Source organism: Oncorhynchus mykiss, chromosome 29 (assembly GCF_057628025.1).
Source record: "Oncorhynchus mykiss isolate SJ-2025 chromosome 29, ASM5762802v1, whole genome shotgun sequence".
NCBI classification, from domain to species: domain Eukaryota; kingdom Metazoa; phylum Chordata; class Actinopteri; order Salmoniformes; family Salmonidae; genus Oncorhynchus; species Oncorhynchus mykiss.
Genome location: NC_143050.1, coordinates 34,626,384 through 34,654,216, shown reverse-complemented (window position 1 = coordinate 34,654,216; position 27,833 = coordinate 34,626,384). Strand labels below are relative to the sequence as shown.

The 27,833-nt window shown below is 43.6% G+C and overlaps 1 protein-coding gene across 1 annotated transcript; it reads left to right on the top strand.

The window, feature by feature from the left end:
• The first annotated feature begins 15,414 nt into the window (after positions 1–15,414).
• LOC110509670 (tubulin-specific chaperone A) lies at positions 15,415–26,289 on the top strand. The gene is made up of 4 exons (XM_021590687.3): positions 15,415–15,854; positions 20,012–20,138; positions 23,638–23,724; positions 24,708–26,289. The coding sequence occupies exons 1-4, from the start codon at positions 15,802–15,804 to the stop codon at positions 24,786–24,788; spliced, it is 348 nt and encodes a 115-aa protein (XP_021446362.1). The 5' UTR covers positions 15,415–15,801; the 3' UTR covers positions 24,789–26,289.
• The last annotated feature ends 1,544 nt before the right edge of the window (positions 26,290–27,833 follow it).

Genomic DNA, 27,833 nt, shown 5'->3' with positions numbered 1-27,833 from the left:
ATTGTGTCACTAGATGAGAGAGTGTAGCTACAGTTGAAGGCGGAAGTTTACATACACCTAAGCCAAATACATTTAAACTCAGTTTTTCACGATTCCTGACATTTAATCCTAGTATGTTGCTTCAATACATCCACATAATTTCCCCTCCTCATGATGCCATCTATTTTGTGAAGTGCATCAGTCCCTCCTGCAGCAAAGCACCCCCACAACATGATGCTGCCACCCCCGTGCTTCACGGTTGGGATGGTGTTCTTCGGCTTGCAAGCGTCCCCCTTTTTCCTCCAAACATAATAATGGTCATTATGTCCAAACAGTTCTATTTTTGTTTCATCAGACCAAAGGACATTTCTCCAAAAAGTATGATCTTTGTCCCCATATGCAGTTGCAAACCGAAGTCTGGATTTTTTATGGCGGTTTTGGAGCAGTGGCTTCTTCCTTGCTGAGCGGCCTTTCAGGTTGTGTCGATATAGGACTTGTTTTACTGTGGATATAGATACTTTTGTACCTGTTTCCTCCAGCATCTTCACAAGGTCCTTTGCTGTTGTTCTGGGATTGATTTGCACTTTTCGCTCCAAAGTGCGTTCATCTCTAGGAGACAGAATGCGTCTCCTTCCTGAGCGGTATGACGGCTGCCTTGTCCCATGGTGTTTATAGTTGCGTACTATTGTTTGTACCGATGAACGTGGTACCTTCAGGCATTTGGAAATTGCTCCCAAGGATGAACCAGACTTGTGGAGGTCTACAATTGTTTTCTGAGGTCTTGGCTGATTTCTTTTGATTTTGCCATGATGTCAAGCAAAGAGGCACTGAGTTTGAAGGTAGGCCTTGAAATACATCCACAGGTACACCTCCAATTGTGTTACGGTTTTCTATATGAGAAGGAGAGTCGGACCAAAATGCGGCGTGTCTATTGCAATCCATGTTTAATGAAGTAACACACTAAACACAAACACTATCAAAACAATAAACTTAACGAAAACCAAAACAGCCTATACTTGTGTAACCTAACACAGAACAATGACATCAGGACACTAAGGACAATCACCCACGACAAACTCAAAGAATATGGCTGCCTAAATATGGTTCCCAATCAGAGACAACGATAAACACCTGCCTCTGATTGAGAACCACTTCAGACAGCCATAGACTTAGCTAGAACACCCCACTAGCTACAATCCCCATACAAACACACCACATACAAAAACCCATGCCACACCCTGGCCTGACCAAATAAATAAAGATAAACACAAAATACTTTGACCAGGGTGTGACAAATTGACTCAAATGATGTCAATTAACCTATCAGAAGCTTCTAGGCATGACGTAATTTTCAAAAGTTTTCCAAGCTGTTTAAAGGCACAATCAACTTAGCATATGTAAACTTCTGACCCACTGGAATTGTGATACAGTGAATTAGAAGTGAAATAATCTGTAAACAATTGTTGGAAAAATGACTTGTGTCATGCACCAAGTAGATGTCCTAACCGACTTGCCAGAACTACAGTTTGTTAACAAGAAATGTGTGGAGTGGTTGAAAAAACTAGTTTTAATGACTCTAACCTAAATGTATGTAAACTTCTGACTTCAACTGTATTTAAGTCATAGAGACTGGGCTGTCATCAGTTTACAAATAAATAAAAAAACTGGTGACGTGTGTGTCCTGCTAGAATAGTCAATAGGCAACTCCAGTCCTCGGGGTCTGATTGGTGTCACCCCCCCCCCCCCCCCCCCCCTATCCCTAGCAAACACACCTGATTTTAACTAATTACATTCTAAACTGAAGATCATGATTGTTGATTATTGGAGTCAGGTGTGATAGCTGGGGCTGGGGCAAAAGTGTGATGTGTGTGTATTTGAAATGTGGATCAGAGGGCTGCTTGTTAATTGAGACGGCTGTGGCGTGTGTTTACGTCTCGCTCAGTGTCAGCCTGACGACCCTGTAACCCCTCCGTCAGTCCTGGGAACAAACAGACAGGCACTGAGGGAGGAACTTGTTAAGAACATATTCCACACTACAGCACCGCTCACTGTCTTTGTCACAAAGAGAAGATGGGAGAGGAGGGAGGAGAGGAAAGAAGAGAAAATGAGCAAGGCAGTTCTCTCTGTGATCGGTGTCATGGTTCGCGTCGCAAAGAAACATCCGAAAAGCAGTACATTTATTTTGACAAAAGCTGTATGTGGTGGGACTGAAGGACCTATTCGTTCAAACAGGATATCTAGAGGTTTTGGAATAGGAGGAAGTGACATATACAAATCAAATATTTGTTATTTCCTGAGAGGGAACTTTGTGACGTAACGGTTGTTATGTCTAGCCAGCAATCCAGATGTCATTTTTTGTAACCTGCGGCTGTAACGTGCAAATCGTGTCACTTTTCCTGTCTCAACAAACTGTAGTTGGACTGTTAATTAAATTAGATGAGAATGGATGTGATGGAAAAAACACCATCATCAGCTATGTGATAGAGCTTTACAGAGAATTATGTGTACAACACTTTCTGTTTCCTTTTCAGTCAGACAGGTTCTTTTTAGTTATTCGATTTCACAACATTGTTTTTGCGGGTGACAAAATGTATTAGTTATCCACTTGAAGTAGTGTGAAAAAGCGGGACCATTTTTGTCACATCAAACTCGATGAAGAGAGAGAGAGAGCGTGTTGAACTTACGCCAGTTAGTTTGATGTTGTCAAGCCCTCTCCTCCATTTGAAATGACACAAACCCTTTGTGGATTTAATCATCCATTTTGAGAGAGTTCACTTGCAATGTAAACTTATCATTCACTCTCTCTGGCCACTTGTTAAATCTCTCTATCTCGACTCTCTCCTACCTCTCTCTTTCAGTCATGTTTGTTTCTCTCTGGCCTCGCGGGACACCCTTGAAACAGACAGCGTTTGCCAGATTCATTTTCTGATCAAAGCTGTTTGATTTGGTCAAATTTGCCACGTTGGAGCTGATCTCGATTACTGAGATAAATAGCCCCGCGCTAACTGTCAACGAAAACTTGTAAGCTAATCAATTATTCCAATTTCTTCCAGCTGGATTTCTCCTGGGAGTCGGCCTCTAGGAAATACACTTTTTGATTAGTACATTTCTGTGTGTGTGTGTCTGGACATTCGGATGTGTCGTATTTGATTAGTGTGCAGGCTGTTGGAGTGAGCAGGGAGGCAGAGGGAGGCAGAGGGCCTGTCAGACAGCAGAGGAGAGGAGGCCTCTAATGCATTATGCATTGACAGAGCCCTGGAACCTGGATGCTGCTGCCACCTTGGCTGGCACGCCTGGGAGAAGAGTGGAGATAGGAGAGGGGCTGGATTGGCCTTCTTACCTGTGGGGGCCTTAACTGGGATCTGGACTCTTCTCAGCTCCTTGCCCAATCTCTCCTGGGAGGGGAGAGTTTGACAGAACCAATAAGACAAGGCAGGCAGTCCCGTTGGATGGCACATGCATATAGGCACGCGCACATGCACAGACAAAAACGCACTCGCTAACAAATGCATGAAAGCACACACACGCACACACACCTTCCCCTCCCCTAGCTCCTGGCCTGGAAATGGGTGCCTGGCCATAGAAAGTGTGTCATCAGCAGAAACAGACAGAGTGAGAGGACGTGACTGATAGACTGGGAGAGAGAATTGATCGGCTCCCACGTCCCCTGGCCAACCCCTGGTCCTCCATCCCTCCATCCATCCCTCCAACTCCTCTCTCCTCTCCCCCTGTTGTCTCCTCCATGGCCAACCAGTTTGTCCTCCTTTCCATCGCTCCATCCCCTCCATCTCTTTCTCACACCCTCCCTCTCTCCTTTCTCTCTCTCTCCTCTCCTTCTCCTCTCCTTCTCCTCTTCCCCCCTCTCCTCTCCTCCCTGGTCTGTCTCTCCGCTCTGCTGGTCCTGGTGACTCAATAAGTCCCAGCATGCTCCATACCTCCCGGCGCTGCTCGGCTGCGTTCGGACCAGCAGCAGATAAATAGCTGTGTGTGTGTGTACGAACGCCAAAACCACACACACCATTCATCAAGCCACCAAAACTGTCCCTAGATGATTACCTCTTCCAAACCAGCCCAGAACCAGGGGGAGGGCCGGGGGAGGCAGGGGGGAGGGCCGGGGGAGGCAGGGGGGAGGCAGGGGGGAACCAGGGGGAGGGCCGGGGGGAGGCAGGGGGGAGCCAGAGGGAGATAGAGGGGAGACGGTAAATGAAACTTTTGAGGGGTCAGTGGTTTTGTACTTTGGCTATTCATCTTCTCTCCCTCACCTCGTTGGGGCTGGCGGGCGGGCGCAGGGAGAGGGTGCTTCTGGGTAATTACCTCTCGGAGCGCGGCGCTGCTTCATTATGTCCCGCTATTCCAATCCACTGAAACATCTTTAATTTAGACTGCTGAAGCAGCTAGCGCGCGTGCACACACACACACACAGGCCAGGATATGGAGGAGGAGATGTGTGTGTGTGTGTGTGTCTGTGTGTGTGTGTGTGTGTGTGTGTGTGTGTGTGTGTGTGTGTGTGTGTGTGTGTGTGTGCATGCGTGCGTGCGTGCGTGTGTGTGTGTGTGTGCATCAGCAGGGGCCTTACCTCTCAGGGTAATGTGTGTACGCATATTAAGGGGTTGGATCACTTCTATTTCAACTCAGCCCATTTAGGAAATGAATCGAAATGCAATTCATCAGCTGCAGAGATTGCCCATTATTTTCAATGAGTATTGTTTTTCAGCTCAGGAATTGGATTTTCGTTGTTTGACCCCAAGCCGGGTAGGAAGAGAGCGAGTATGTAAAAGAGCTCGAAATGTAGTCATTATTGAATAGGACTAATTCACGATAGGTCAGGGATATTGAATAGCAATCATATGATTTGTTTATTATTAATTCATTGTGACATTTAGTTATTTCGTGCAAACTTAAGTATATTGGTGTAGGTCTAGGTGTTTATGTCTATAATGACATGGCCTCTGTTTAATCCTTCTTGAGCTAATTTGCATACTTTGACTTATTCTTTACAGTCATTGGTCACACTCAGAGTCAGACAGTCAGACCAGTGACAACTTCTGTATGTATGAAAAGACCACCGGGCCAGATATGACAACATGTCACTCTGTCCTGGCCAAGTATGTGTGTGTCTCGGATCTGGAACGAGACAAGAGGACGGACAAGGACAGAAAGAGTCGCCTTTGTTATGACAGAGCCTTGGGGACCAGGGTTACAATCTCTGGGAAGATGTTATTCTCTGTTCCCCATAGCAGATCAGTCAGCCGCTGCACACAGTACTGTCACTCACACACACTCTGTAGAAGAGCCTTATGACAGAGACAACTGTGTTGGGTGTGGGATGAAAACTAGACTCATTGGGAAGTTGTTTGATTTTACTTTGTGTACTTTACTTGCCTCTTGTGGGGATTTGTATTTTTAAGAAGTAGGCAACTGTTTTAGGCATGTTTTAGTTCCATCAAACTTATTTTTTGTAGGCTTGAAAAATACGTCTTAACCTGGTTGTAATCTTGTCATCTGATGTCGATCCAAAACAAATTTTAACCAAGAAATGCACCATGCCAAATTTTGCCCGCTGGGGTGTCTCTCCTATGGCTTCTCTAGCCTCACCATATCCTGTTCCCAGCACCTTCACTTCCTGTTTCTGTCCTGGTGTTCTGAGAGGCTCCTCTAACTAACTAACTAACTAACTAACTAACTAACCAGGCTTCTAATAGACACAACCCTGTTAGAGACTACTGGCTGGCTGGCTCTGAGTATGAGTGCTAATCAGAAAACACATTTCCACACATACACACAATCAGGCGTGGGCATACACACACACACACACACACACACCTCTTCCTGTATGAGGGACCTGCGACAGAAGTGGAAGTGTAGGGAGAGAGGGAGAGATAGAGCGAAGGAGAGATGGAGGGAGTGTAGGGAGCGAGGGAGTGTAGGGAGAGAGGGAGAGAGGAGGGAGAGATGGAGCGAAGGAGAGATAGAAGGAGGGATAGAGGGAGTATAGGGAGCGAGGGAGAGATGGAAGGAGTGAGAGAGGGAGTGTAGGGAGAGAGGGAGCGAGGGAGTGTAGGGAGGGCAGGAGCAACCAGCTGGGTTGTAGGAGTAATAAAGAAGGAGAATCAATAGGCCATGCAATGGAGCCAAGGTGCTGCCATTCATCATGCCGCCTCCCTGACTCCCATCATTCATCATGCTCAATGAGGCAGCAAATAGGAAAATGACTATTTGTATCAAACACATCTGCACTCATCCACCGAGGTATTTCATTCCCATTAACTCTCAGAGTAAAATACGCACAGGGTTCGGGCTTTTCTGTGTTGTTGTTGCTTGTGATTGTGTGTGTGTGTGTGTGTGTGTTTTCTTTGTGTTGTGGTGTGTGTTTTTGTTTGTACAGGTTGGCGGTGGAAAATGTATCTGGCAAAGAACACATTTATGGCTGGTTTTTTTTTTGGTGTCGTTATGGGGGTACATTTTTACAAGGGCCTGCTCATCCCTCCAAACAACTATCCCTCCCCCAATTCCTTCCTCCTTCTCTGCCTCCCTCACCCCTTCCCCTTCCTCCTTCCCTCAGTCTCTCACCCTCCCTCCTACTCACCCACCACCCAGACCCACGCCCTAGTCATCTTTTATGGGCTGTCATTGGTGAGTTTTTGTGTATGTCTTTATCGCCGTCTATCCTTTCAACTCATCTCTGCTTTGTCTCCATGCACACACACACACACACACACGCACAAACACACACACACGGCTGCTCTGTTTGCGTTTTGGGTTTGAGAGCACTGTAAGAATGGCTTGTATTATTCCAGGACAGCGTCTTCATGTCCTCAGCCTTATAAATCCACTCGGCTGCCAGGTAAGACAGAGGTGCTTCTCTTCACCGCAGCCGCGGGAGGCAGGCAGGCAGGATGAGATGCAAATGTGGAGGGCTATCATCATTATAGAGTAATACCCCATGAAATGGCTGGATCATTACTGTCTATGGCAGCAACATTATCATCTACTAGCTTTATGGGCTGCTGGGGCGTGGTAGAGAGGCTGTATAGAAAAGAGAGATGGAGGTGTGTGTGCGTGTGCGTGTGCGTGTGCGTGTGTGTGTGTGTGTGTGTGTGTTACTATAAACCTTTGCATTAAGCCAGTGTTGTGCATTTTTATGCGTCTCCCCTGGTGGTAGTCCAGTCACATCAACAACAGCCACTGTTTTAATTGCGTTTCAAATTCTGATTAATGTGGACCATCTTCAAAGCAAAAACATAAACAACTGGATACTCATTAAAAAGAGAATTATGAGGCTGGAGAACATTTGTAAGATAATGGAAATATCAGCCAATGCTTTGCTTATAGCCGACACATTCAACCAAAAACTACATTCTCACATTTCTGCAATGAGGCAAAAATAACATTCCTCACACAATTTGACTAAAACAAGAATGTTACAATGCTCACAAAGAAGTGACTGTGTTTCTGGCGTGCTTTCTAGAGATATATATATAGAGGAAGGTTTGAGCTCAACACTTCTGCTATGTTATCTGTGCATGGACACACTTCACAATCGAGAATAAGTATGTGTCCAGATATGTAAATAAAGATAGCATATCCATCTTCTTGTAAGATTTGCTGAGCCTTATTACATTTCAAAACATGCCGCCAATTGCTACGTTCGCACATCAAATGCTTGTGTGTTCTCGCTGAGAGATTTACGCAATCGACTAGCCTTTTATTTGTTCACTTTAAAATAGTCCAGAAATGTGCAAGGTATTCTAAACTAAGTTTGCTCTAATTTGCTGGTGGTCAACTAAAAAAGGTAGAACAAATCTACTCCCTACAAAGTTCAAGCTGGAGGTAAGAATGTGTGCATTGCTGCCACCCACTACTACTATCAGTCATTCTAGCGGAGCGTGGGAGAGAATAGGCAGGGAAGGTTAATAGCACTGTAATTTAGGATTTAGTTGAACGAAAAATACTGTGATTTTGCAAATGACTGAAATTAGATTATTTATTGCCAATTACCCACACCTCACTTAGCCTGCTATGGCCTCGTTCACTACAGTGTCATTCATCGCAGTATGTTAAAAAGTAATTGAGGTTCCTAAGACCATTTAGACCACGGCATTTAAGAGCTGGCCGTATGCGGTTTTGAAACCACTTTAACTGCACTGTAAGTGACCGTGTCTCTGCTCTGCCCCTATAACCATATAACGGCCTATACCTGCCTTCTCGCACATTAACCCTCCTGCAATGTAGCCAAGTCTAGAAGGACCGTATTCAATCAAAATAGATCCGCGGGTTTTTCGGGGTGATAGAAAAATAACATTCCTTTTGTGCTGTGAGAAAAGGGATGTTTGAATTTTCCTGTTTATAATATTTTCACACAATAGTTTGATTATACCCAAACGTTCCAGAGAACCCGGAGTTCACATAAAATAGCTCAAATCGTGAAACCTAAAATCGATAGGGCCTACTATTTTGACACTTAAAAGTTCCATCTGGCAAGACATTCTTGGCTTGACGCGAGAAAAGGCCCGCTTCACATAGCTTCACGGTGCGCACGCATTTCCCTCTTGATCGTGAGTTGAGATTGTCATGTTCCACTCCTTGCGCTGCTCCTCTTCCCTCTCTCATTCTCCTCCTCATCCACACTTGGCGACGTGCCTGCGCCCTACTTTCCAGTCGACTCCTCCGGGATCAGCCAGCCAAAGTCACAGGCTGCGGGAACAGACCTTTCAAATTCATAAAATTCATAGGATTTTTCACAAATGAATGAACACAATTTTATACCAATTTCCTCATTATGCAAATATGCAAAATATCACATTTAGGCCAATTACGGTCCCGCACAGTTCCAAATTCACCCGTTTAAGCCGTAATTGCAGAAACTATCAAATAATTACTGCAGCTAATTGGGGATATTTGTGACAGATACAACAAATTCTAACACAAATTAGGCCTACATTTTATTCAAGGAGCCACTGAATGCCACTGCATTTTTTTGTATTGAAGTCTAATTTAACTTAGGCTACATAGCTAACGAAGTGAATTGAGTGCTTGTTATCAAATTTGAACAACTCATAACGCTCTAATGCAAAATGATGAAATAAATAGGTTCAAGATCTATACAATATTTTCCGGATTTCTTTCCTCGGCCTCTCTATTTGTGGAAAATTAGTCTATCCCCTGCTATGATTTTAGGTGTCATAGACCTCCCATCTGAGATCTGGCTGTCGTTAAAGCTGATAAAAGATGATGGCCCACATTTTATTTTATAACCAAGTTATGGTTTCTCCTCTGAACCGGGCTGCATGGATTTAACGGTGAAACGTAGTTGGCGTTTTTACACATATTTGGCAATTTGTTCAAAATTATAGCAGAGCTAATAATGGAAGAAGAAACACCACCACCACCACCACACCACCACCACCACACACACACACACACACTTTACCTGAAAGCGCCGGTGTTGTGCGCTGCGCCGGGAAGGTCATTTTTGGACACGGACATCTATCCCACCTAACCAGCAGACACCAGCATTTATAACTGTCTGGCGGGTGACCTGTTAGCGGGTTATGGGTCTCCCCCTCGGGCAGTGATTAGTTTAATCCAGGGTTCTGGCGCTATGTAAACAAGACCAGGGCAGAATAAAGGCGGCCACTCAAGTGTAGCGCGGAGGTCTATTTGTCAGAGAACCTTCATAGAATAGTCGGCTGGATTGGAGAGTTGACGTCTCTATTTTTACGCAGAGGGCACGAAGAGGCCCAGAGGGTAGACCGTTAGAGGACAACATTAACTGGGAGATATAGGCCTACCATCATTTTTTTTGTAATAGGCCTAGCAGTATGTTAAAGGGGGGAAAACAACAACAATCAGTCATAGCCTAATGTGTTGTTAACCCCAAGGCTTGACATGTATGTAGGCCTGTATGCCCAAATAATCACGCGCTTGGATTTGACTGAGGCTCGAGGTAATAGGCCAAAGGTTTAACCGCCAATTTAAGAACTCAAAACTTCTCAAGCTGCAGGAGCATAAATCATCCTTTCACATATAGACATTTAAAAGCATGCACGTGCATTTTAATTCACCACCATAGTCGCTAAGTAATTTCTAATTGAAAAATTACTGAGTTCTAATGAACTGAAATGTATTCTTAATGACTTAAGTGTTTGCATAGGTTCAGAAATTACTCTCTTCATTAGAAGGTACATTTTATTTTATTTGTTAGAAATTTTTCAGATTTAGGCCTATTGAAATAAAACTGGATATTTGTCACTGCTTCTCAATGATCTAGCGTTGACTGATCTAGCGTTTTTTGGTATAGGTCAATAATTATAAATCCACTTTGATACTAATAGGAATAATTGTCCTTTGATTGACTTTTACAAAATGTACATTTTCACTGCATTAATAATTTAACTTAAAAAAAAACTTTACTAACCATATAGGCCAATATCCCCATGTTCCTCTTCAACCCAAAATACATTTAGGAAGAGAACACATTTTTATAAGTTATGTTTCACTGTGATGGGCCAAATTGTTCTACTTTATTTTGTGTTTCATTTTTATGAAGCTTGAGAGGAACCGGGCCAGTGGTCCCTCTATCCAGTTAGTCCATGACGTCTCAATAAAGCGCAGATAGGCTTACATGTCTTGTCCAATATCTGATATTACTGTTTCTGAGTCCCTCTCTCTCTCTCTCTCGCTCTCTCTCTCTCTCTCTCTCTCTCTCTCTCTCTCTCTCTCTCTCTCTGTCTCTGTCTCTGTTTCTTGGGGTGTCAATGCGTGCAGACTCCAATCCTCTTCCTCTTCCCCCTCCCCCAGTCCAGACCGCGCGGCGCTTGGCCCTTATGGAGAATCATTCTGGGAGTGAATAGAGATGAAGGAGGGGATATTAAGTGACTCTATATAACATCCAGGACACAATGACGGAGTGATTGATGGCGGACAAAGTGGGAACAGCAGGACAGGGGGACCCTTGGAGACAGCGCACGCTGTCAACACGCGGGGAAAAAAGGAGGAGAGGAGAGAGGGAGGACAGGGGAAAGAGGAAAAACGCATCTCAGGAGGGGCAGGCAGGCCGGCAGGCAGGCAGGCGCGTCCTGGCGGAGTTTGCAGTCTATTTGTATGAGTAATCAGCGCCCCCCCCCCCCCCCCCCCCCCCCCCACCCCCCGCTCCCCACCCCCCTCTCTGTCAGCCGTGTTTACTCACTGATTTTCTCAACAAGACAGGCATTGACACTGGATGGATGGGGCTAATCCGCCACAGAGAGGGACGGCTCTGTCGAGGTTACAGGTCTGAGATAGAGCACCACCGACACACTCCCCTCACCTAATCTTCCGGCAAATATTTATCACTATCAATTTGGCTGACTCCCTGACATTAAAATACCGCGTATAGATAACCTCTTGCTGGGAGAATCGATCGGGTTCCAGTCAGCCCAGCAGCCAGCCAGCCAGCCAGGCAGTTGGCTCTCACTATCAGGCCGCTGTGGAGGGAGGGAGGCAGGCCGGGGAGAGGGGAAGAAAGAGAAGGTCACTTAGAGAAGCATGGAAGACAAACGCCCAGATGAAACAGGTCACCCATGCTGCTTTGTCGTTAACAAGGGGAGTATGAAGAGAAAGCCGTGGCCTGCATTTTAATTCGATGGAGTGATTATATTCTAAAGATAGGCTATAATGTAGCTCACAGTTGTATTTAAATAGGTAGGCTATCATTATTATGTGTTTGTCTTTTAAACAGATGGTGGTTGATATTCAAATTAACACTTTTTTTATTTTCGTGGCTGCGGGTCATGAAATGTATGTTATTCACCTGTCATATCTCCAACTTTACTTACTCTGAAGTAGATAGAGAGGGAATTAGAAGGAGAGAGAGCAGTAGACGAGGGAAGAGAGGGGAGGAGGGACATCGAGAGCGAGAGAGATAAACAACAGCAGGTGCCAGTGTCCTCGCGGCTCCACGGGCAGATGCGTCATGTGCGCGTGCATACAGCTGATTTGCTCGTCCCCTTCCCTTCGCTCTCTTTCTCTCTCTCTCTCTCTCTCTCTCTCTCTTCCTCTCTGTCCCTCTCTCTCGCTAATTGGCCTTCCACGTTCATACACACAATCTCACTAATTTCACATTTGCTATTCCTGAGGTATTCCGAGGCACCCTCAGTCACCGCGGACTCCATCAACGATTTTTCAGATAAATTAGCTGCTTTGTTTGATAATCAGATCTCCGTGATTCAGTCTAGTAGTTCCCCTTACCGAATATGTGCCCCCGCGCTAGCAAACGAGGACGAGAACACACACACAAACACACACACCGCATCAATATAAACGTATAAAATAATAAAATATATTTCCTGTTACAAACACCAACGTAAGAGCAGGCTTATCTTTAGGCCTAGGCCTACCCAACATCCCATCCCATAATAATGCAGCAGGGTATTGGTTGCAGTGCAGGAGGCTGCATACCTGCACGTTTGTAAAAACCACTGTCCGTTGTGCTGAAATGATTGGCAGTAACACCGCAAGATTAGGCCAATGTACTGTATCTGACAAACATTGTGCATTCCAATGTCAGGGGTTTGTAGAGCTACAGAAAAATGTATGGTTAGGTATTTATTTTTTAATATCAGATCATGTCAATGCTGTAGGCTAGACCAATGCGTGTGGGGGTGAATAAGTAGGTCTAGCTTTTCTTTTTTTTGCTTTACTTCACATAAATCTTGATGGCTAAACACACACACACACACACCGCACTGCACACACAACGCATTAGAAAACTCCAAAGTCATCCAGTTTGCTCTAATCATTACAATTAGTCCTGAATTATCACCGGACTCTGACAGACGTTCCTTGTAACTCTCTTTTATTTCCACCCCGTGCTAATCAGCCACTCTCATTACAAACGCTGATTAAACTGCAAATTACCCAGCAGTGGCCCCCTTCCGCGCCTACCAGCGCCTCGCTCAATATCAATTAAGTTTAGCAGCCCGTCTGTAGTCTCCCAGCGCTTCCAAATGCTTGATAGTGCCACTTATTAGTTTGGAAAACTCGGAAAATACCAATAATCAACGGTCATGGAGCTAGAGGGAAAACCGCCAACGGATTTTTTTCTCATCGCTCCTTGCAGTTTGAATTAGATTAGGCCTACTGTAAGGCCTGGCTATTCGACCTTTGACCTTTTTTTCTAGAGCTTTCCCTGTTTTTTTTTGTTGTTGTCGCTTATTGGAACCATGTACCAAACATGCTGCAGGCCTCAGGTAATAACCACCGTCACCTACACGTGCGTGCACGTACGAGCGCGCGCGCGTTACATTTGTCTCTTGTCCATTTTTGAAATCTCCCAAAAACGTGTCAAGTGCAAGGGAGGAAAAATGTATTCGACAAGGTAATATCTCTGGCTTTTTGGAGTCACTTTTGAAAATAATGAATCGCATTAAGGCATGACAAATCTAAAATCTTACATCATTAGGTCGTTACAGAGGAAGAGGGAATGGATACAGTTTCTTTCGCTGGCTTTAACCTCTGTAGTCTGCTGGAACAGAAGTTAATCATGGCTGATTTTATTTATTTATTACATTAGATAAAGATTTCCTAATAAGACTATAATTATTTCTCTCTCTCTCTCTCTCTCTCTCTCTCTCTCTCTCTCTCTCTCTCTCTCTCTCCCCCTCACCACATGTAAACCTGTCCAACCGGTGGAAGTGGACATGATGGAGGGATTGAGGCACAACCTAATTTTGTTTCCTCTGAATCGTGGATTGTTTTTGACCACAATCATTTGTAATAATCTAATTATACCAGTGGTTTTGATTGCGATTGTATTAGGCTACAACAATAACAATTGTGATTATAAAGACTTCAGGCCTATTGTCTATAACGACGTTTTGCGAATGTACTTATTACTATGTAGGCTAACAGTGCTATTGTTACGTTATTATTTGTAGTAACCTCGCATAATTTAGTTTTTTTTAATGCTTTCACGAAACGACGATAGTCTTATAGCAAATAAAGCCTAGCAGTTGTAGTAATATAAATTGTAAATTCTTATTATAATTTATCATGATAATTATCACGAGCCTTCGAATGGATACCGTAAAACAATGAAGAGTTATCAGAACAGTTTTTGCATTGATTACACTGTTCTTGCACGTCTTCAAATGATTTGATTTATATTCTGTGTCAAAAAAATGATACAATGGGTTAAAACCCATATTTGAGTGACTTCTCTGCAACTGTAAAACAATTAAACAAATAGCAGAACATACATTACGATAACAGATCGCATTGAAGGGTTTGGAGAATTGATCCTTTGTAATTTACGTTACACTAGAACTTGTGGCTGCTGTTGGTGAAATATAGACAATGCAGCTATTCAATTATATATACGTTTGAAATGTGTGGCCTATAGATCTTAAACGGCAAAAGGCACGCATTGCGACTGTATAGAGGCTATGATACAAGATTTGCTGACGTGCTTGCATTTGTGATGCAAGTCAAGGGGACCTTGAGGAATGCTATGAAATTAAATGATTTTTCATGGATACCACAAATCAATAGCAGACGAGGACACAGAGATTCAAATGGAATCTAATGGGCTGTTTTGGAAGACACACAACCATTTGTTTATGCCCCAACTAATCAACTAGCTGCGCAGACAAATAAATGTATGGTGTATCTTGACTTTTAAGGTTCTCAGACTGAGGGCTTTGAACATCTCGGCTGTAGAATCTAGAATCTATACAGTTAAGGCGAATTCGTTGTTACAATAATTTACATTACACATATAAACTTTACATCACAAAATGTACTTAGACAAAATGCCTTTGAACAAAGCTCATGAGGCAACATGGAAGCAACCCATGCGCAATGCGTAATAATTCAGCAGTTTAAGGTTTCGCTATTGCATCTCCGTACGAACGTTATATAGATGGGTTTTAAAAATCGCCGTCCATGATGCTGAAATGCTCAGCCTCAACACATGTACAGCACACACACACACACACACACACACACAAAAGCCCAAACCCCTAAGCCTAACCCTTAACCTTTAACCTAACCTTAAACGTAACCCTAACCCTAACCCGTATTCTAACCCTAATTAAGGGCTTGTAAGTAAGTATTTCGCGGTAAGGTTGTTGTTGTACCTGTTGTATTCGGCGCATGTGACAAATAAAATTTGATTTGATTTAATTGTAACCCTAAACCTAACCCCTAAACCAAAAAATATAAATTTTTCTTTGTGGGAACCGGAAAAATGTTTCATTTCTTGTTTTACTATCTTTGTGAGGACTTCTGGACCCCACAAGGATAGTAAAACCAAAAACTCAGTTAAAACATATATATAAAAAATTCTGCAATTTGAGAGTAGCCTATAGAGAGCAAGTCTAGGCTACTACTTTAAGTGAACACACATTAACCTATTAAGAAATGTTATGAATGCATCGGTCCTTCCTTTCTCCCTTCCCACCCCATCCGTTGTAATAATGATCTGACATGACTGAACCAGGGGAAATCAGTCGAAACTTTGATTTAGCATACACATATCCAATCTTGTAGGATTTGAATCCAACATTTATCGATTTAATTTCCTCTTGTATGACATTATTTCACTAGATCTCGTATCGTCGACTCGCTAGACAGATCAAATTCTTAGCCTTTCTATTCCAAATTCCTGGAATTAGGCCTAAATCCAAGAGGGACATCTGCCCACAAATGCCCACCTCCTCTCCCGCGGTATACAGTGCGCATGCCCAGGATCTCATGAGCGATATTGTTGTGCTGGATAGCAACCGTTTCACAGTATTTCAGTAAACTAGTACTTTATTGTGTCGTTTAAGAATATCAGTTAACATGGCAGATCCAAGAATACGACAGATTAAAATCAAGACTGGCGTTGTTAAGCGGTAAGTGGAGCTTTTTAACTAATACAATCTTAAAAGATAGCAGGCTAGCTAGTTAGCTTGCTAACTGACTAACATGCTACACCCACTAGGCCGTGGATACCTACGGATCGAGACAGAAGTCTGGCTGGGCGTCGAGAACACTTCGCCGGTATAGATTTAACTATACACCGGTACATTAGGGAGGTGCATGCATTGTCAATCAAAATAAGGCAGTAGCAAGGACATAGGAACCTGTACTCCATAACATATTTAAATATACATTGTATGTTGTTGAATTACATTTTCGCCTTTTTATACAATGTTTTAACCATTTATAGTAAGTGCGTGTGTCACGTTAGCAAGTCATCCCGGTTGTGTTGCCTAGTAAAGTAAAGCGGCTAGCATACAAGCTAGCATGCAACGTACGTTTGCATTCTCTTCTCGACAATTTATTAAGGATGCAAATCTGATGTTATGACAACCCCTCATGTACTGTTGGCCTACGTTTTTAATTGATTTAATGTATCTTATTATTTTCTATGTAAATCTTGCTCAGGCCTTTTGTTGCGAATAAAACAACAAAAAATCAACTTTGGCATTCTCTTGGCTGGTGCGCAAAAGCAGTTTTCTCTTGTCGTCTCTGTCTGAGGTGCGAGCGATGCACTCATCAGAGCCAATAGACCAGGCTTTGCTAGCTAAGTTTTCAAGTGAATGTAGGCTAAAGGCCTGTTTATGGTCAGTGACTGTGCAATTGTAAACATTAGCCTCAATGCAGGCATTTGATGCACTGCAGCTGATTTTCTGCAAGCTCATTCTCATCTGAGCCGGGTTCTTTTTTGTTGACAAGGCAATCAGTTTGAGCTTAGAGTTGCACAATTAGGCCCTTGCTGCAAGTGACTGATGTTTTCCCTGACAGGGCATTCCGTTGCTACAGTCCAACATCTGACCACAATCTGTTATTTATTTCGGAAGGACAGAACAAGAATGTCATATTTTAATACATGTTCTCCTGAAAGCTGTTCAAGAGCTTCTATTCACCGAGAGATTCCATCACAAACACTGGACATCATCCATATATACATTCATAAATAGAATAGTCGGCCTAAGCATGGCAAGGATTTTTTTGTTGTTGCTCTCTCCCTCTCTCATCACCTCCAGGTTCGCTCCCTCCGTGGCCCTTTGTGTAAATGTGCTATCGATTGTGTTTTGATTAGGGTCACATTACTAACGGGCTCCCTGATGATTGTGGGTAATGGCGCTGGCGGCTGAGACTTCTCCCTCAGAGGGTGACGTCACAGACAGGGTGTCTGATGCAGTGGGGAAACTGCAGGCCCGCCGGTGTAATGAGAGGTGGTGCTTTATCAAGTTGGTTCAAACGCATCTCCATTCTAGAATGGCTTCATTTCCATTCTAAAACGTCTCTATTCTCATTCCTTCCCATGCGGCCCCAATCGGAATAGGTTGACTTCATCATCGGCTGTCCTAGGAATGGTATATTTCACTGAGGCAAATTAAGTAAGGAGAGATCCATTACCCATTCAGCAGCTGGGGCCTGTAGCATGACCTTGGCATTGGAACCTGCAGCCTCTGTTCAAGGTCAGATGGAACAGACTGCCTTTTCTCTCTTTTTGTCTGTTTCTCGTGTAATTCTGTACCCTACTATGTCCTTCTGTCTGTCTGTCTTTCCCTCTTTCTCTCATGTCCCCCTCCCTCTCTCTTTCATTCTCCCTCTCTCTTTCTCCCCCTCTCTCATTCCTTATGTGTTATTAAAAGCCTAGCAGCTCCCTGTCCGCTCTCTCCCAGTAAGGCCTGTTCCATTGGCTTTGTGGCGTTGTACATTCCAGTCAGTGCCTCCTCTCTGCCCTAGCGAGGCGGATGCCCTTAATAAAATGACAACAGTAATTTGGCTTTGTCATTCGGGCCTTGGCATAGGGCTAGGCCGGTGCTCAAAAATGCAGTGCTGCCGGAGGAGGAGGAGGAGGCGGCGGCCGAATGTGTGTCGGATCTCTAATTCCCTTTTTTTCCTTATTTTCCAGAGAGATGCCTTTTCCATTAAGTCCTGGGTGGCAGGTCTATTTAAAACCAGCCACGACGACCCCACCCCTCATTCACACACACACACACACACACACACACACACACACACACACACACACACACACACAGCAAGCGTTTCCAAGACCCTGCCGGAGAGAAATAAGAAATGAACATCGGGACTGGATGAGAGGAAGAGGAGGATTGACGGGGTGGGGGTGGACATTTAGTTATTAGACTGTCCTTCAGTTTTATTCAAATAATTTCAATCCCCCTTTCTTTTCCTTCCTCTCTTCCCCTCTCTCTTGTTGCTGCCTTCTCTCCCTCCAAATAACCTCAGAGGTGATGTCCTTACTGTGTAAATCCTGAGAGAGAGGAGAGGAAAAGAGGAGAGGAGGAGCGCTCCTCTGCTGTTCCTTGTTGCATATGCCGCCCGTTTAAACAGCGTCTTGATGGAAACGTATTAAAATGAGCGGTAATTGACATAAAATATGACAGAGTGCCGTTGGCTTCCTCGGCTAAGCAAGGCGCCACGGCAACACTGAGGGAGAGGGTGTTTCTGGGTAATGTGCCTGATTAATGAAGGATCACTCACACACACGAACCAACGCACACAGCTGATTTTATGAAAAATGAATTCCGCGTCGTCATCCCGACAAGCAAAGCTGCAGCCGGAAAAAGACTATTAGTCAGGAATCATTATCAATAGTGATATTTTCAAACTCCATTATGCCAATCAGGATCTGAATTTATTTAATAGATTTAGTTCCATTTGGCCCGTAATTGATAAATAATCAAAATGTATCAATGTACTCAAACCCATTTTCACTAACAATCAAGGAAAAGTGGTCCATTTACCACATGACTTGGTCCAAATTAGGGACTAAATTGATGATCAATTAATCGTAGAAAGGGCCAGTAGAGTGTGTGTCCTGCCAGAAGTGGCAGTTAAATGGAGAGCGTGGTGATCAGGCAGAGGAGGAAGGCAAGGCGCTGTACTGTAGTAGATCCACAGATAACCAACACACAGACGACATTGCTACATTATACCCATGCTGTACACATCTGGGAACAATGGGACAAATTGGTCAGGACTATTTTTGTTGTTTGTTTGACCATTACTTTACCTGGTGGTAAGTTGAATGAGAACTCCTCCTCATTCCTCTTTGACATCTTGGGGCCTGAGTTTGTACAGCTTTGGGTTTTAGGTGTTTGTGTTTTTTTCTGTGTTGTTTTTAACGTCATCGAGCGAATGTTGATTTATTTATTTTTTTGTTCACCCACACCAGACCGATCAGGACACACAGGTTGAAATATCAAAACGAACTATATTAATTTGGGGACAGGTCGAAAAGCATTAAACATGTATGGAAATGTATCTAGCTAGCTTGCTGTTGCTAGTTAATTTGCCCTGGGATATAAACATTGGGTTGTTATTTTACCAGAAATGCACAAGGTCCTCTACTCTGACAATTAATCCACAGATAAAATGGTAAACCGGGTTTGTTTGTTGTAATCTCTCCTTTGGGTTTCTTCTTTTTCTTTGGTGGTTGGCAACCAACTTTGAGGTGCATTACAACCACCAACTGGACTGGAGTGTGGACCTCAGTTCATCTTTCAATCACCCACGTGGGTATATGCCCCTAAAATCCAATGAGGAGATGGGAGAAGCGGGACTTGTAGCGCGTCAAGCATCACAAATAGAACCAAGTTCTATTTTAACGCCTGACTACGCGGACGCTCGTTGACGAGCTCGAGCCTTGTGGTCAGAATGTTATTGAGCCTTTCTCCATTGCCAAGATAATCCATCCACCTGACAGGGGTGGCATATCAAGAAGCTGATTAAACAGCATGATCATTACACAGGTGCACCTTGTGATGGGGACAAGAAAAGCTACTATAAAATGTTGTTTTGGCAGTACGTCCAACCGGCCTCACAATCGCAGACCATGTGTTACCATCATCTGAGACCAGCCACCCAGACAGCTGATGAACCTGAGGAGTATTTCTGTCTGTAATAAAGCCCTTCTGTGGGGGGGGGGGACTCATTCTGATTGGCTGGGCCTGGCTCCCCAGTGTGTTGATTTGTTTTTGTATGTTTGTAACTACGCTGTGCTGTGTCTTGTCTGTTATTGTCTTCCCAGTCTGGTGAAGGAGAAGGTCATGTACGTCAAGGAGACCAGGCAGCAGGAGGAGAAGATTGAACGACTGAAAGCAGAGGCCTGCGACGAAGAGGCCGACTCAGAGGCCAAGTATGTCATCAAGAAACAGGTCGGTGACAACTCAGCAGAATAAGTAGCCTACATGAAGTTGTAAAAACATGCTTTACATATACAAACACTTTACATGAAGTTGTAAAAACATGTTTTACAGAGGCCTACATATACAAACAGTTTACGTTAGGTTGTAAAAACGTGCTTTACATAGGCCTACATATACAAACACTTTACATTAAGTTGCTTTTAAAGCTGTGTAGTTGTACTAAAAATATGTCATACTATTGTAACTACGTTGTATTAAGTTCATTATGATTTAGCAACTGATTTGTGATAGCATATTCATGGATTTGGAGCCATTTTTGTTATTACACAAGATAATACAATGTTGCTACCCACTTGGTTACTACACAGGAAAGAGTCGGCCTGATGAAGTAACGCATACAAATAATCTTGTCCTCCGATGAGGTGCGTGCTTTTAGTACCGTTTTATTTGGCATTCTAAATGACCTGTTGTGTTTTTCCTCAACCTTTTCTTTGTCACCTTTGTGGCTAAATGTGTAGAAGCGTTCTAATGTGCTTTAACACGTCTATTGTAAAAGAGAAGTACAGTAGAGAACGGATGATGCCAGTAGCCCTACATTCACTGTAATGAGGTCAGCGTAGTATCATTATGAAGAATTAGGCTTGGGGGGGGTTTAGTGATTTAGTCATTAAACCATTTCTGATTTAATGACGTTATGTAACTTTGGAGGAGTTTGATAATTACTGCCACATGCTGGTAATTTACAGCCGCTAGGAGATCGCTGGCCCATATCCTCGTCTGCTCCCTCCCTCTTCCTCGCTCCCTCCTATATTTTCCCTGCTTAGAGTAGAATGAGTGAGGGATGAGAGGCTGTTAGAAGATAAAGACCCAGGGTGACCTCTGTCCCCTGTGTGCCCTACCTCATAACCTTTGTTTTCATCTCAGCTATTCTAGGGATTTTACACCTTTGTGGAGAGGATCATCTGCAACGATTTCATGCCCAATAGACAACTGGTTCTACTCTTGCAGTATGCACATTAGATAGCTCGTGTACATCTGAAATCAGAGTAAGATAAACGCCGCTTTTTCAGCCGTCTTGTGTTTTTTTTCCCCGCTGCAGAATTACAATTCTCTGGTTTGACCCATTGTTAGGTTTGTTCATTTGGTGTGGATCGGTGAGGGAGCTTTAGGTCTAGGGGGGCGTCCCTAATGGCATCTTATTTCTTATATAGTGCACTACTTTTGACCAGAGGCCTGTGGGAATAGGGTATACAGTGGGGCAAAAAGGTATTTAGTCAGCCACCAATTGTGCAAGTTCTCCCACTTAAAAATATGAGAGAGGCCTGTAATTTTCATCATAGGTACACTTCATCTATGACAGACAAAAAATCCAGAAAATCGCATTGTAGGATTTTTAATGAATTTATTTGCAAATTATGGTGGAAAATAAGTATTTGGTCACCTACAAACAAGCAAGATTTCTGGCTCTCACAGACCTGTAACTTCTTCTTTAAGAGGCTCCTCTGTCCTTCACTTGTTACCTGTATTAATGGCACCTGTTTGAACTTGTTATCAGTAAAAGACACCTGTCCACAACCTCAAACAGTCACACTCCAAACTCCACTATGGCCAAGACCAAAGAGCTGTCAAAGGACACCAGAAACAAAATTGTAGACCTGCACCAGGCTGGGAAGACTGAATCTGCAATAGGTAAGCAGCTTGGTTTGAAGAAACCAACTGTGGGAGCAATTATTAGGAAATGGAAGACATACGAGACCACTGATAATCTCCCTCGATCTGGGGCTCCACATAAAATGATCCAAAGAACGGTGAGCAAAAATCCCAGAACCACACGGGGGGGACCTAGTGAATGACCTGCAGAGAGCTGGGACCAAAGTAACAAAGCCTACCATCAGTAACACACTACGCCGCCAGGGACTCAAATCCTGCAGTGCCAGACGTGTTCCCCTGCTTAAGCCAGTACATGTCCAGGCCCGTCTGAAGTTTGCTAGAGAGCATTTGGATGATCCAGAAGAAGATTGGGAGAATGTCATATGGTCAGATGAAACCAAAATATAACTTTTTGGTAAAAACTCAACTCGTCGTGTTTGGAGGACAAAGAATGCTGAGTTGCATCCAAAGAACACCATACCTACTGAGAAGCATGGGGGTGGAAACATTGAAAGATTGTGTTGCCCAGCAACAGCCCCAAAACATCACTGCTCTAGAGTAGATCTGCATGGAGGAATGGGCCAAAATACCAGCAACAGTGTGTGAAAACCTGGTGAAGACTTACAGAAAACGTTTGACCTCTGTCATTGCCAACAAAGGGTATATAACAAAGTATTGAGAAACTTTTGTTATTGACCAAATACTTATTTTCCACCATAATTTGCAAATAATTTCATTAAAAAACCATTCAATGTGATTTTCTGGATTTTTTCCCCCTCATTTTGTCTGTCATAGTTGAAGTGTACCTGTGATGAAAATTACAGGCCTCTCTCATCTTTTTAAGTGGGAGAACTTGCACAATTGGTGGCTGACTAAATACTTTTTTGCCCCACTGTATGTGTGATATATATATATATATATCTCAGGTGTAGGTTAGTGGTGGGACTGGGAGAGCAGATGGATTATAGTAGGAGATGGTCAGGTTGAAGGGCAGGATGGATGGACGGATTAGAGGTTTTCATTGTAATAGAATCAATAGGCCTCTAAGTGTAGTCTTTATCCTGCTGCTGCTGATGGGATCATTCTACTGCACTGGTACTGGGTACTGGTACCACTCTCCCACCTCACCGTGTGTGTGTGTGTCACAGCCTGTGTGTCTCTCCACCTCACCACTGGAGTTTCTTAAAGTGTGTCTGACTCCTCTGTGCTTTTTAGGATGCCAGTCAGGGGAATTCCCCATTCGCTTTGCCTGTTGAGAGACTCAGTTCTGCCTGAACCTCGGGCTCTAACTCCGCTTCCCCACAGGCGTAGCAATACCTCTCCATGCCTGATCACCGTAGTGCTACCTACCCTGGGTGTAGTAATACCTCTCCATGCCTGATCACCGTAGTGCTACCTGCCCTGGGTGTAGTAATACCTCTCCATGCCTGATCATCGTGCTGCTACCTCTCTGCTTTACTCTTCTCCACTCACCCAGGTGTGCCGGAGGCAGAGCGAGGCGAGGACCCCTGCTGCTGCCCAACTCCCTGCCCGATCAATAACTCAATAAAAAATGTCACACAGGCAGAGAGCTTGTTGTGGGACGTTAACCTTAACACAGCGTATGTGGGATACTAAACCAAGACATTGCCTATTGCCAGGAACGACACAGTGGTGCTACTGAAGCTGTACCGGGTTGTTTTTCAACCTTTTAATACATTACGTTCTAAATTAGTGTTTCTAAACCTTTTTTGTACTGTGGTTCTTCTGCTTGGAGGACCCCTCGAAGAAAAACAAACACACACAACTGATATGCTTATAAATGGTGTAGATGATGGTGCTGATGAGTAGTATGTGTTGTGCTGTCTCTGGGTTCCAGCTGGAGGTGCTACAGGAGTCCAAGATGATGATTCCAGACTGTCACAGGCGTCTGACCATAGCACATGCAGACCTGTCCCAGATACTAGTAAGAACAGCTCTGTTTTCTTTCAGGGGAAAAAAAAGAAAAATCATATAAAATCACATGGGAGCAATCCTAGGGCAACAGTGGCCAAGATGGACTCTGTTGGGAAGGAAGAAACGTTAAGAGGAACCGGACTCTGGAGGTGGAGCCAATCCTCCTTGGTCTTGGTTGCTGCAGGTTTATCCGGGTGTTAGTAGTTTGGGCTTCCGTGTCGGGAGTGTGTGAATTTCAGTGGCACTCTCATCATGCAGGTGCGTGTGACTGTCTGTAGTGTTGTCTATCCTGACAGATCTAAGAAGCCAGAGAAAGGAACATACACCCTTCTTCCACACACATGCATGTCTCAGGGTCCTCACAATTAGCAGAGAGCAGGAGTCAGGCAGCCGTGGCCTCGGTGAGACACACGTGCAGAAAGAGGCGGAAGGGAGAGAGGAAATCACAGATGACTCCTCTGAGGGAGGGTGGGGAGACGTGACAGCGACTTGTCCCTCTCCACCTCACACCAAAATCCCCTCTCACCCACCTCAACCCCTTCCCGCACGCACGCACACACACTCATTACAGTTCATTAGCAGTTCTGTCACTGCGGTGGGCCACCATAGGAACCCAGCAGCACTCGATTAGCACAGATGTGACCCACACACACACTCTCTCACACATCCACCCACACACACAGACACACACTCTTCTGCACTGACTAGAAATGTTACACTGTGGAATCAACGTATGCAGATTGTTAATGTACATTTTTATTTAAATTGACTATGTAAGGGACGTGTTAGAAAAACAGGTTTTGTATGATCATTTGGTGATTAGCCACGTGATTGGACCGTGGACTTTTCATGGCTAGGTTAACTATGGGTTGATTGTGGACTGTAAGTTAGATTTGGTGTTATGCTATTTGAAGGGTTAGTAATTTTAAAGTTGTGTGTGTATGTGATGGGGTTAGTATTGATATCCTGTATGTGCTGTGTGTGTTTTTCCAGGAAACGGAAGAGGACTTGGCTGAAGCAGCGGAGTACAAAGAGGCCAGGACCGTATTGGATTCAGTGAAGCTTGAAGGATGATGCTCTCACTCTCTAATGCGTCACTTAGATGTCCATTCCGTTCGTCTGGGCTTGTTTGGAATCATAGACAAACAGAATCGTTCAGCACTTTTTTTCTCGCTCTTTTTTTGAAACTTAAAAAACTTTTTTTTTTTACTTATTTCTACAGTTTGAGAACAACGTGTTGTCTGATCTTGACATCCTTCTCTGGAGTGCACACTCTCACACAAGCATCAAATGAACACTTCTTTCTGTTCTTACCACGGTGGATTTGCTTGGCTTCTACCATACAGCTGCAAATGAAGCCTAATTGTGTTGTTTATCTGTGATTCAAGCTATTGTACTTTAGCGTCTTGCATCAAGTGATTTAGAAGTGTTCCTCAATTTGTTGATTTGAGCATAGATTGTTCTTTATGATAACTGATAAAATATTTAGTATGTATGTATTCTCTCATAACAAGCAAGGTGTCACCAGTGAACATAATTATAGAACCAAAGAACCTAACAAGAAGAGTGCTAGCTAAACCGTTATTATATAACAACCATCCTATTGTCTGTGTGGGGTTGGATGGAGAGAGATATGTAGCACTGTTTTTGACATGGTTAGTTCTATCTGGGAGCCTTGGGCTGTCCCTACCATAAACCCTAGCCCCTTATTTTATACCGTGTGTTATCTTAACCATAAACCATGTTCAATTTCATCTTCAATGGTGTAAGGATGGCCCAAGGATCCCAGACAGCACGGACCGTTTTGGCATGATGCCTGTTTCAAGACACCAACCTCCGCTGGTCAATAACATCCATGCGGCCTAGTGACATCATCAGCACTGTCATCACCAACTGGACATAGCCTGTCACATCCACTGTATAAGCATGGGGTACACTTGGACACACTATTTTCAGCCACTAAGATACAGCTACGACCAGAAGGTGATTTTCGTAGCGGGTTTGGAGAGCATTTTCGCTATTTCTTTTCCTAATCTTCATCAAATTATCTTAAGCTGCTATGTTAATTATCTTAACCTTCTGTGTAAGATCTAACACGCAACGAAAAAAATCACTTCTGGTCGTAGCTGTCTCGAAGCGGCGTGAAAATAGTGTTGTTGTTTTTTTTCATATAGGCGTAGACTGTTTGCCGAATGACCAGTAAAGCGTAGTTGTTGGGCATCAAATCACTTATTATTTTGGTCCACAAGTGTAGACTTTTAAAAACTATATTATTAAATATTTTATTTGGGTTAACATATATAGTTTTTATGTTCCACTATGGAATTGTCCAAATTGTTTATTTTTACTGGACCATAAAATGTAGGCCTATCCATAGACCAACCAGATAGAGGAAATACCTATGGATTATATAAATACTATTATCCCAAAGGTAAACTAAACTATGCTTGAAGATGTTGTTCAATGTAGGCTATATGTTTTTATAGCCGACAAAACATGTATTAGGTTGTGCTCATGTTAAGCCTGTTAATAACATTGAATATGAATAATAGAATTGATTAAATGTTCAAACAAATCTCATGACCTATTATTTCTTTCCGAATAAGTTCAGACTCTTTCGAGGTTAAGGCATCCAAGAAACATGAATTCCAGTCTAATAATACAAGACAAAAAACCTGACTGGGCAGACATTAAGGGTTGGCTTGATCCTTATTTTACAGATTTCGATAATTATCGGGATCGCCCCTAAGTCTCATTATCGCCCTAATGAGACGCGCGCCTCTCCGTGACATCCAGCCTATCCATCTCGTTAAGGAAATCGCTCTTCAATGCTGATTATTTTATTTGGAACCATAATTATATTTCTTTCGGATGACTCACGGTCTAATCGAGTCCTCGCATAGGGCAGCGGCGCTAATTGAACCATGAGATGCGGTGGCGGGCCACAGGCGCTACCTGGATATGTGGGCGAAGGACGCGTGTTAGCGTTTTTTTGTCATGGGTCTTGTTCTGGAGGCAGCTTACAGAGTGGCCATTACCTGGCACAGCCACAAAGTCATAAAAAATCCTAACCTTTACCCTAACCTGCTAACCGTATATGTCTAACAATATACTCAAAGAAAGAATGTTCTGGAAGGACCAACAAGGATTCTATGCTTTGTTCATATATGACACTCTTTAAGGTCCTATATAGAACCGAAATTGGTTCCATATAGAACCCTATATATATGGAACCCAATGGTTCTAATATGGAGCCAATTTTAGTTCAGTGAAGAAGAACCCCCTACAGAACAGTTCTATATAAAACCTTTAGGGGCGCCATAAATGAAGCAAGCAATATAACCCTTTTTGGTTCTATCCAGAACCTTTTTTTCTAAAAGTGTAACCTTAAATCAAGACCAAAAAGCACATTTTTGTTTTCTTGAATGTAAGGGAAATCGCTCAGTTCTGCCTCCAGGACAAGACTCATAACAATAAACGTCAACCTGCTGAAGGGTGCGGCAAGGCGACGCACCTGATGGATGGAGCCCTTGCGCGCACCGCGCCTCTCTATTTCCTCGCTCCTCTCTCCTCCCCAGAGCTCAAACACAACAACTTATTACTTCTAATCCCCCGACTGTCACCAAATCACCTGCACGAAACAAGAATATAATTTGTTAAACTGGCATTTCTGCAGATGGAAGATCGATTTTCTCTTTAGAATTCTCTAATTGAGTGAATACAGACGCCTGATGACTTAGATTCACCCCCAGACCTGGGAGAAGAAGAGGAGGAGGAGAAGAAGAAAAAGAGTCAACAAAAATCATCCTCCGTGTTATCTCTCTGCACCGTGGCCCGAGACGACAATGCACGCGGGAGAATGAAGGGCAGGCGGAGACGACGGGCAAAAGGCAACACGCGGTGTCTCTAGCGTGCAACTCCCGATGCGCGAGCGAATGCCCAAGGCCCCTGTTGAAAAGAGAGAGGTGCACTGGAAATCTACAGCTCCAATACTGCGTATAGAATTACATTTGTTTTTCTTGTGGTTTTATTAAAAGTCACTCCTCATCTCCAGAGTGCGTGAAAATGTCTACTTTCCACTCAGATGCGCCGCATTAACTTGCAGGTGGCGAATTTGTT

Excerpts from the sequence above, each read along its gene's own strand:
- LOC110509670 (XM_021590687.3), top strand. The coding sequence starts at position 15,802 with ATGGCAGATCCAAGAATACGACAGATTAAAATCAAGACTGGCGTTGTT. Across the intron at positions 15,855-20,011 it reads AAGACTGGCGTTGTTAAGCG|TCTGGTGAAGGAGAAGGTCA; the intron begins GTAAGTGGAGCT and ends TTGTCTTCCCAG. Across the intron at positions 20,139-23,637 it reads AGTATGTCATCAAGAAACAG|CTGGAGGTGCTACAGGAGTC; the intron begins GTCGGTGACAAC and ends TCTGGGTTCCAG.